The 11,232-nt window shown below is 52.2% G+C and overlaps 1 protein-coding gene across 1 annotated transcript in view; it reads left to right on the top strand.

The window, feature by feature from the left end:
* MORN1 (MORN repeat containing 1) overlaps positions 1–11,232 on the top strand; it is a 135,407-nt gene that overhangs the window by 30,633 nt on the left and 93,542 nt on the right. Inside the window, exons 7-8 of the mRNA XM_006885931.1 lie at positions 5,932–6,028; positions 7,632–7,742. Coding sequence (XP_006885993.1) covers positions 5,932–6,028; positions 7,632–7,742 — 208 coding nt within the window. The remainder of the gene's footprint in view (positions 1–5,931; positions 6,029–7,631; positions 7,743–11,232) is intronic.

The raw sequence follows: 11,232 nt of genomic DNA on the forward strand, positions 1-11,232 counted from the left end.
TCAACTTGCAGGCAGCTGGCTTCCTGGTTTCCATAGGTGTTTTTCTGTGTTTGACTTTTTGTTGAGGTTTGAGACTTGAAAAAATTTTGCTCTGGAAAAAAGTATTTTTCCTAAAAATAGAAATATTACAGCATGTTCTATAGGAAGATAAGGACAGATCAAAAAAGTCTCCCCTTCTATTAAAAAATACCCAGTTTTCATCAAGCTAACTGTGACCTTCTGTGTGTCAGACTAGAATGGTGTTGATGGTGTTTCATTGCTTTTTTTTGGAATTTGGTTGCCAGGCCTTTTTTCCAAGGTACCTGGTAGGTGAACTCACACCTATCTTCTTCTTTGCAGCCAATCAGTGAACAACTTGCACCACCAGGGGCTCCTACCTTTCTGTGGGAGATTGGAAGCACAGGGTCCTATTCTGTGACAGCTATGGGCTCAGTCCTCTAGTGGGCCCAGCCGAAGCCAGCTCCCTTCGATGGTTTCTGTTGTGCTTTTGTCACAACTGCACCTGGTGTGCCTTTTTGCTGATTCCCACATTCTGCCTTGAACCTGCAGGGCATGGGGACAGTGTGTCCACTCCCTTCATTGGTCATGCAGGCCTGGCCGCGTCGTGCTCCCACATTATGGTCTCGCAGCTCAGAATGGTTCCTTCATGTGTCCTTATTGGAATACAGACCGAGCACTGTGCATGCTTGGATGCCTGGAGGCAGAGCTGGAGAGGGAGCCGACTCGGGCATGGGTGGATGTTCAAAGTGCCTGTTTGCACAACGAGGCCTGGCCCTGTGTTGGCTGCTGGGCAGCCCCTCCGGCAGATCCGAGTTCCAGGCGACGCCACAGTGGCTGCTTCGCAAGTGTTGGTTGTGTCTCTCGTGTTGGTTTCCCCAAGGACAGCTCGCTGTCTGGTGCACCTGCTTGCTGTGCAGAGCAGGTGGCCGCGTTCTGGGCTGCCTCACCTGCCAGCACTCCACTGGCTCCCTCCCACCTGTGTGTCTGCAGGAACAGCAGCCCAGAGGGGCACGGAGTCTTCGCGCAGCTGTCCTCTGACTGGGGTCACCTCCAGAAAAGTGGGGACTGGTGGCTCCACGGAGTACGTCCTGGGGGAGGATATTGAGAAGCATCAGGAGGGGACGTTCACTCTCATGGTTTGATCCTCCCACCCCGCTTAAATCTTCCTGGACCCTAGAAACGGTTGCTAAGCACCAGGCTTGATAGCCTGTTTGGGGTCCAGATACCGCAAGTGACAGTGCTCATATTGGCACCAGCATCTCTCCACAGCTCCCGCTGAGAAATGGGAGGTCTTCTAGCCAAGGAGGATGTAAATTAAAGATTAAGAAGCTGCATTCTATGCATCTAGACATGTGGACCCACCAGTGCTCCTGAGGCCAAAGCTGCTCCTGGACAGGCACAGGCCTGCTACTCCCATGCATGCCACATGGTCCCGTGGGGCCGGGACAATAGCTGCTCACGCCCCCTTCCTGGTACATGAAACTGACTTAGCTAAAGAGTTGCCTGCATGGGATCGTAGGTTGATAATGGTTGGAGCATTATTTCCCTGAGATTATAAAGAATGCTTGGTACAGGCTATGGTCTTTTTCAGTCACTTGCTGTGCATCTGAGAGCAGGACAATGAATAAGGATAACAGTCAAATTGATGCCTTTGAACTGTGGTGTTGGAGAAGAGTAGTGAACAGCCCACAGACTGGCAAAAGAACAAACATATGTCTTGGAGAAGGTGCAGCCACTTCTTGGAGGCAAAGATGATAAAACTTCATCTCACATACTCCAGACATATTGCTCGGAGAGGCTATTCATTGGAGAGGGACATCATGCTTGGGAAGGTGGAGGAATGGCGAAAGAGGAAGACCCTCAGCCAGGTGGACTGACACATTGACTGCAGCAATGAGCTTGAGTGTGTCAGAGATTGTGAAGATGGGACAGGGCAGGGCAGGGTTCAGATCTGTTGTTCATAGGGTCCCTGTGGGTAGTACTCAGCTTGACAGCACCTAACAACAACAACAAGGCAAAGCGTTCCCTTGCCTGGTGTCCCCCAGGGGAGCAGGGGGCCATAGTGGGCAGTGCCCAGGTGTCCTCCTGGACACCTGCAACTGAGATAGGAGGTGGTACAGCTCCCAAGTCAGCGCTGATGAAAGCAGAATAACTTCTCCCTCCGAAGAGAAATAGCATCAATTAGCTGGAAATTGCTTCCTGAAAAGTGAAAAGCAGGCAAGCACGTGTTCCTTGTGATTTATTCAAGCCCATCACCACTGGGTTGCCAGGCCCTGCCAGCATCAGGGCTGCCCTGCCCCAGCTGATGCGCCCCCTTACCCATGCCTTCAGGAGAAGGGGCCTTTGGGGCCCTGTAAAGAGAGGGCAGTGCGGCACCCGCATGTCACTCCACGAACCGCAGGCTCAGCTGTAGCTGAGAGGAGAGCCGCGGTTGGCTGCCTCAGGTCATGGCCCAGGAACACTGATGGAGTTTATGAGACCCTTCAGGAGGGGTCTCTCTGTAGCCAACATGCCCTCACCCCGGCATGTTCAGGTTCCCAGAGGCAGGGAGTTTAGGCTCATGTGAAGGCACCTGCCACGTGGCATCCCTGTCACAGAGCATCCCTGTGACCCTGAATCCTGTCTGTCCACAGGGCCACCATCATGGAGACACCTTTAAAGAACAGGAACTCCTTGTCCTGACCATGTCCACTCCTCCTGTGGGCCTCGCTCCTCCTTGCTGGTGCCTGCCAGCTGCCCTTGGTACCCCTGGGCTTGCAGCTGGGTCCCCATGTGACACTGGTTCTGCACAGCTGGGTCAACAGCTTGGCTTGTTCGGCTGTGCCTGTGTTGAGGAGGCCGGTCACAGGCTGTGAGCATCACTTCCCCTGAGGCTTTCAGGGCACAACTCCTTGTGCCCGGAATTATGACATAAACAGTGACTGTGCTGGCGCCCCAGTTGTCCTCCAGGCTGCTAAATCCTGTGCAGAGGCCTATGTCGATGGTGACCTGTCCCATGCAAGTGGTCAGCAGATACTGTATGTGTATGTGACCTGTGTGCATGTGGTCCTTCCCTGGGCTGGGTAGCCCTGCAGAGCGAACCCAGCCTGAATGAAGGCTGCCTGGTCCAGCCGCATCTCAGGACCCCAAACAGTCCTTCCAAATCAGACCGGAAGCTCAGACATCAGCGGCCTCCCCTGGCTCAGTCCTCACTTCCATCTCTGATGTCCTTTTGAGAAAATGTGGGCACCTGGAGGCAGGCGCAACTCCCATCCTCAGCTCTTCTGGGGGTAAAACATCTCACACAAGCTGGCTCCTGATAACTGTCTCCCACTAAACCATGAGATGGCGGAGGGTCTCTTGGCCTCTGCCTGTCCTGGTTTAGGAGGGAGATGACCTTCCTGGAGTAATGGCAGGGTCCTAGTGTGGCCAGTGCTCTGGGGCCTGCCCTGTGAAGAGTGGTTTGGCCTCATGCTAACAGGAACTGAGACAGTGATTCCAAGGAGCTTCAGTCCTGTGTGCAGGGAGAGTGCCAGCTGAGTCATGGTCCTCATTTGCAGGCGTGGGGGCTGAGATGGGGTCCATATGGGACCAAAGACAGAGAGGCAGCCTCAGAGAAGGAAGGCTCTGACTGCAGCCCCTCCAAATCAGCCACTGGGCCTCTAGGCACAGCGTTCTCTGAAATATCCTGACTGTCCCTGACTACCACTGGTCAGTCGCCTCCAGCCAGCTTGGACCCTCGGCCAGGACTGAGCTGGGCCCGATCTGCTTGCTCACATGGTTATAGTCATGCTTAACAACTTAGACTTGTGCTTAAACATGCCCAGATCTACCCATTGCATACACACATACTCACATGCACACATGCCCGCACATGCCTGCACATATGCACACACCTCATACATGCACACACCCACACACATAATTCTTTGTCCCAGTAACAGGTCCTCAGCACCCACATGCTACTCCCCAGGTGCCCATACACCACAGATGCCAATCAGGTACCCCTGGGTGGCCCCAAAGTTGTCCAGCAAGTCCCCATCCCTCCCAGGGCAGCAAAGCCCCCATGGGTGATCATCTCTAAGATTTGATGCAGCCTTGATCTGACCTTCACTTTTGTCTGGCTTACCCAGTGAACGAGGGACCTTAGAGAGCACTTAGAGAGATGGCAAAAGGCCTTTCTGGTTGGGATGGTGGCCTTCCTGGGGCCCTGGTGACAGATTGTCAGGGCGGACTGAACAGCAGCATGCAACACATGGCCCTGAGCCCTCAGAAATGCCCAGGATGTGGCCGAGGGGAGGTCCCAGCCTGACTCGAGCTCAGTGCCAAGGGAGAGCCAGGCCTGGGGAGGGTGCAAACCTCTTAGATAAAGGGCTCTGATCCGATCAGAATGTGTTGTGTTCCTCTCCAGGATGGTTGTTGTGTCCCTACCACCAGCCCCTCTTGTTATAGTAGTTGTCTCACTACCCCTCACCTGGAGACAGGAGCCCCAGTCAGGCCTGCAGCTGTGAACTGGGCCCCTGCCCCTCTGCCCTGGTCTGGATTTCAGAGTCCCCTCACATTAGCATCCTTCACTGTGACCTTGCTCCCTGACTGTGTGTCCAAACAGCCCCAGAAACTCTTCCCACCCCACCCCCCACCTTCAGAGTCCTCATCTCTTTAGGTACCCACAGTTAATGCACTCAGCTGGAAGGTTGGTGGTTCAAATCCACTTGCATGTGCCTCAGATGAAAGTCCTGGCAAACTCCTGAAAAACTAGCCACTGGAAACCCTGTGGAGCACAGTTCCATGAGGGGCAGGAGGAGTCAGAGGGGACTCAGCACATAGACTGGATGGCTCTTCCAGCTCCTGCCACCCTGAGGTCACTCAGTCACACAGGCCACTCCCCAGCTTCTCCTGGGCCTGCAGCCTCTGTCCTGGGAGACACTGTGTCACTGTTCACTTCCCTTGGATCATCGAGGGAGCTGTTCTGAGTGCAGCTGCTCCTTGGACAGAGGAATCCCCATGGCCCTCTGAACTCTGCCCCACTTCTGCATTCCTCCCCCAAGCTGGGGTGACTATTGCGGGGTTCCCCCTTTCTGTGCTACCAGCATGCACTTCAGAGGGTTTCCTTGTGGTCCAGGGGCCCTCAGGCTGGGAGCTGCATTTTAGCATAAACTCCAGCCCATCATGTCCTTCAGGGACCCCAGAGAGGCAATGAGTGCTGAGCAAAGGACCCACACAGGACAACAGGGCAGCAGGGAGTGGCCCAAGCCTTCTGGGTAGCGATGAATTGCACCAAAGTGTAACTTTGGCTTATTATTCTAACAGAAGTTATTCATTGTCAAAATGTCCTTACCATCTTGAATTTCCCATGAAAATAATTTTCCTGCTATTTCAAATCCCCCTGCCGCCCTTTGTTGCCCGTGTTATTTCAGAGCGCACAGCTCAATGTGAAGGAGGCCCCGTCGGGGCCCGGGGAGCAGTGTTTTGTTCCCGTGGTGCCCGTGCGCTGCTTCAAGCTGACTTTTTTCACCGGGCCTTTTCATCAGAGAGGAGCAGGGCAGCAGAATAGGCCATGCACTGCGGTGCCAGCACTGTTACCAGGGCTTGGAGGTTCAGGTCGCTTTTGTGGTCCAGAACACACAGAGTTTTGTGCCTGAGAAGAACGCCCTGGGCCAAGTGCTGGGTTTGCAGTTCTGGGCGCTGTGGGCCGTTGTTCACATACTTCTTGCCGTCATTAACTCACAGAAGGGACTGCTTGGCAAAGCCCAGGCAATCACATCCTAATCAGGTGTGATTTCTTCTGAGAGAGGGAGGTTCGGACAGACCAGAGACAATGGGGTTTTTTCTACATATACTGGCTCCATAGGAAGCCCTGTCAGCCCCCATGGAGCTTTGATGCTGGGCTGGGGCCCTGAGCCACAAGACTTCTTGGCCCACCCCATGTGACAGCCTGTTCTCTCTCTACAGGGACAGTGGCACAGTGATGTGTTCAGTGGCCAGGGCCGTATGGCCCACTGCTCAGGGGTTGTGTACGATGGGATGTGGATCAGCGGCCACCCAGTGGGTAGGTGTCTGCCCCATTATTATCCTGCTCCCTGGAAGTCGCTTATGGGGGCACATTTGGTCCAGCTATGTCCTCTCTTACAGCCTGTAGATTCTGGAAATCTCTCAGCATGTGGGATAGGGCACTGCAACCAAGAGCTGGAATTCCATCTTCTTCTAGAAAAAACACATGTTCTAACATTTTCAAAAGCTCCCAGACATGCAAAGCCCCGGGGCCAGGTCTCGGATTCAAATGGTCTGAGCAGCCTGCTGGAGGCAGAACCCCACGACTGCCAGCGCCTGGACATCATTGTAACTGCCGGCTGGGAGCTGGACAGCTCTGCACCTCTGACAGAGTGACCCTTGACTGGGCATGACAAGAGCTTGGCTATCAGGCAGGCAGGGGCCATTATGGAACAGGGCCACTGTGTAGCAGAGGGATACGGGTAGGGCAGGGGCTGTCACACTCCCTTCTTGTTCCTGGTGCTGCCTGAACAACATCCTGCCAGGCCCCGTAGCCCACCTGATCCTTCATCCAAACCTCATGCAATTCACCTGGCAGCTCTCAGGCAGCAGACCTGGCAGTTGTCCTGTGTGCCTGTAGACTCTGGGGGTGTCGGTGTAGCTGACCCATGCCTCCTTTCTGGGGGACTAGGAGGAAGATCTGCTAAGGTCAGCTTAGCCATCACCCTCGCTGGGCCGGGCAGGGCAGCTGGCGTGGAGCCTTGTGGGGAGAGAGGTTCTGGCATTTTGGCTTCTTTTCCGAGCGGCACACCCCCGAAGTCGGCAGCACCTCCACACTGGTCTGTCTGCAGCTCGACTTCAGCCCCAACACCACTGTGGGTCCCAGTGGGTCCCTGTGACCAGGTGACCACTCTATGCTTAGAGTACTCAGACCACCCCTTCAGATTCACTCAGATCCCAAGCACTTCCCGGCCTTGGTGTCTATGGACCCTCCATGTCCTCTCCCAGAGGCAGGAGAGTCAGGGACTAGGAGAGGGGACAGCAAGGACGCTGCAAACAGCAACTTCCATTGCTGGGACACGGAGGCACCGAGGTCAGCCTGCAAAAGCAGGGGTGCCCTGACCACCAGGCTGCGATGACGAACACGAGCCCCTCTTGCCGTCAACTTGGAGCGGCACCTCCCGCTGCCCCCTGACTCAGCTGCAGGGAATGCTGGGCCCCACCCAGCCTGCAGGGAGACAAGCTGGAACATTCCACCCGCATGGCCAGCAGGAAACCTCCACTCTCTAACTGCCTCTCTTTCAGCCCTTACGGGGCCTCGGAATAACTTTTCAATATAATCCATTCAGTTCTAAAATTAATCTCCTCAAAGAGTTATAGCTGACCCTCCAGGGCTCCTTCCCTGTGAACATGTCACATGACCTGAGCTTGAATGACAATCTGAGTTCCTTCTTGCTCCAGAGCGTATTACAGTCATCTGCTTGTGTCTGTAGCTGTGTCCTTGTTAAAATTCTCTCCTCACTGTTCAGAAAGGCCTGCAGCCTGGGGAGGTGGCCCCCAGGAGCTACTCTGATGAGGGACTGAGCACAGTGCTTGGTCCCCTCACCTCCCAGCGCCCAGTAGTTCTTGCCACCTATTAAACTGCCTCTGCTCTCCTCCAGAACAGGCCACAAAGATTGTCATTTTGGGCCCAGAGGTGATGAATGTGGTCCAAGGAGCCGCCATCACATTGGATGTCCAGCTGCTGCAGGAAGATGGCAAGGTGGCCAAGGGTAAGCATCTGCAGATTGCCTTCCAACCTTGTGAGACAGGTGTATAGGTTTATAGTGAGTAGAAGCACAGACATGATGTCACACACGACTCCTGGCATTGCAGACTCCCTATGACGACTTGGTGGGACCCTTGCTCCCAAGTTCCTGTTGCTGAAGGCATCTCAGATGGGCACTTGAGTGCCCCCACTGGCAGAGGCAACCATGTGGATGCATGTGTGTACGTGCATGTGCTGTGTGCTCGTGTGCATGGACATGTATGGCTGTGTGCGTTTGTATTTGCTCTCTGTACATGTGCACAGTCAACACTCTTGGCACCAACAGCCAGGAAATTAAAAGACGTATTGCCATGGGAAAGTCTGCTGTTAGGGACCTCTCCAAAGTACTGAAGAGCAATGGTGTCACTCTGGACACTAAGGTGTGTCTGATATAGGCCATGGTCTTTGCAGTCACTTGTTATGCATCAGAAAGTTGGACAATGACTAGGGAGGATAGAAGAATTGAAGCCTTTGAGCTGTGGTGCTGGAGAAGAGTGTTGAATGTACCATGGACTGCTAAGAAAACAAACAGATTCATCCTAGAGAGGGTTAAACCGGGCTGCTCCTTTAGGGAGGATAGAAGAATTGATGCCTTTGAGCTGTGGTGCTGGAGAAGAGTGTTGAATGTACCATGGACTGCTAAGAAAACAAACAGATTCATCCTAGAGAGGGTTAAACCGGGCTGCTCCTTGGAGGCAAGGATTCTAAGGCTTCGTCTAACATACTTTGGACATGTTGTAAGGAGGGACCGGTCCTTGGAGAGGAATGTCATGCTTGGGAGGGTGGAGAGACAGGGCAGGAGGGAAAGGCCCTCTATGAGGTGGACTGATTCAGTGACTGGGGTAATTGGGGTGGATGTGTAGGAGACAGGGCAATTGGCACAGGATAGAGCAGAGTTTAGGGCTGTTGTACATAGGGTCGCTATGAGTTGCAAGCGACTCGACGGCACATAACAACAACAATGTGTGCACGCAGGTGCATGTGTGCATGTGCGCACTCCCACTCACAGTTCCTGTGCATCTTGCAGAATGGTGAAGGCAGGTCTGTGTGCAAAGGCCCTGTGGGTGTGGGTGGGTCAGTGGCTCTGCCTGGACAGAGGAAGGTTTCTCATTGCCCCTCTGGAGGCAGTCAAAGAAAGAATAGATTCTCATCTGTCTGGCGTTCTTTGTAGGTCATTAAACCAGCCCTCCCTCCAAGCAGAAGGATAGACAAGATGACTCCCCTAAGCCCTTCCCACCAGGGAACCAGCAGTGCCTGGGGAGGCTGGTGCACAGTAAAGAGAGGGCATTCCAGTCCTGGCAGCTGAGGCACAGAGCCCTGGGCATGAAACCACCCTGATTACCCACCTGCACCCTCGCTGGGGCAAATCCCCTGATAATGAGCCATGCCCACAATCCTCGGTCTGCATGGATTCACCTTAGTTCAAGCTCTAATTAAGAGACCATGATGTACAGCACACAATCTATTTAGTCACAATTGGCATTTTAACAACTTTATTGTGATATCATTTATATACCATAACATGCACCCACACTGAGTGACTCGGTGACTTTTTTAAAATTTAATTTCTAATTAGTGATTTTTTTTTAATAGTAAATTTCTGGAGCTGGGCAGCCATCACCATCACTCAGAGTTAGGACACTTCCAGCATCCCAGAGCGATCCTGCTTTCCTGGGAGCAGTTAATCCTCATTCCCACCCCAGCCCCAGGCAACTGCTAACCTACTTTCTGTCTCTATGGATTTGCCTTTTCTGGAGACTTCATACAAATGGAATCATACGGCACGTGGTTTTTTTTTATCTGGCTTCTTTCACGTAGCATAATGTCTCCAAGCTTCATCCATGTGGTAACATATACCAACACTTCATTCATTTTTTTTCTACTGATGGATAAGTGTTCCATTTTATTGGCATATCATGTTTTTTGTCTATCCATTCATCAATTCAGCGGCCTTACTAGGGAGTTAAGAGGTATGGACCTCACTCCTTGACACTGTCAAAGTGACATCAAAATGACCCCAGGGTCTCTCTCTGGTGGTGGCACCACAGGGAGAGGATATGCCAAGTCAATAGTGTTACTATACTTTGTGTCACTCTTTGCCCAGCACAGACACGAGTCACCACTGGTCATCAGAATGCAGGTGCACAGGACATGACACCCACCAGAGAGCAGAGGGAAGGGTCCCCACCTTGGCCGGGGTGAAGGGTGGGGAGGGAAGGTGTGGCGTTCAGCTGTGTACAAGAGTCTGAGCACTGAGTGTCACACTGGCTATGGGGACAAGGACAGCTGTGTGAAGGAATGTGGAGAGTAGTTTACACCAGCTGGCCCCGCCCAGTGGGGAATGACATAATGAGTCACTGCCCTGGGTGACGCCAAGCCTAGTGACGCCACTGCATCCACTGGTGAGTTTTCTCTACTATTGAATAGTGCTACTATCCACGTTCGTTGTTCAAGCCTTTGTGCGGACATAGATTTTCATTTCTCTTGAGTAAAAATACCTGAGTGAAATTGCCGGATCACATGGTAAATTTATGTTTAAACGTTTAAAGATACTGCTAAACTGTCTTTCTAGGTGATGGTACCGCTTTATATACCTGCCTACAATGGGTGAGGATGCTAGTGGGTCCATCTCCTCACTGACACCCGTTACCGTCTGTATCGGCCTTTGTGTTGTGGCCACCCTCCCACTCCCACAGAGTGAACTCATAACAACTCTACAGATAGAGTAGAATTGCCCCCTAGATTTCCTAGGTGAAAAGTCTTTGTGAGAGCAGGCTGACTCATAGCTCTCTTGAGGAGTGCCTAGTATATTTGAACCATCAACCTTTGGCTTAGCAACTCAACACTTAGCTCACTGTGCCACCAGGGCTCTTTATAATCATCCTAGTGTGTAAGTTGATATTTCATTATTTTTGTGATAATGAATGTATTTTTGTGTGCTTATTAACCATTCTTTTTTTTTTGCCCCACGGGAATGTCTATTCAAATAATATAATTGGTTGTCTTCTTATTTTGAGTTATAAGAGTTCTATATATAATCCAGATACAAGTTCTTTGTCAACCTTATCTTTGCAAACATTTTCTCCCCTTAAGTGAACTAACTCAGTCCCATAAGGACAAATACTGTATTAGATCATTATTGTAGAACATATATGAGGATTCATGGGAGAGAGGGTGGGAGCAGAGGATGAGGATGGTTGTTGTTGTTGTTGTTGTTATGTGCCATTGAGTTGCTTGTGACTCATAGCGACCCAATGTACAAGAGCCCTAAACACGGTTCTATCCTGTGCCAACCTAGCCATCTCAAACACACTCATTCCCACCACTCCACTCACAGACTTGATACCATCTCATCAAAGGTCTTCCTCTCCTTCACTGTCCCTCCACTCTGCCAAACATGATGTCCCTCTCCAAGGACCAGTCCCTCCTTGCAACATGCCCAAAGTATGTCAGAC

The sequence above is a fragment of the Elephantulus edwardii genome, unplaced genomic scaffold (genome assembly GCF_000299155.1).
Source record: "Elephantulus edwardii isolate Elephantulus edwardi_28Jun2011 unplaced genomic scaffold, EleEdw1.0 scaffold00045, whole genome shotgun sequence".
Classification (NCBI taxonomy): domain Eukaryota; kingdom Metazoa; phylum Chordata; class Mammalia; order Macroscelidea; family Macroscelididae; genus Elephantulus; species Elephantulus edwardii.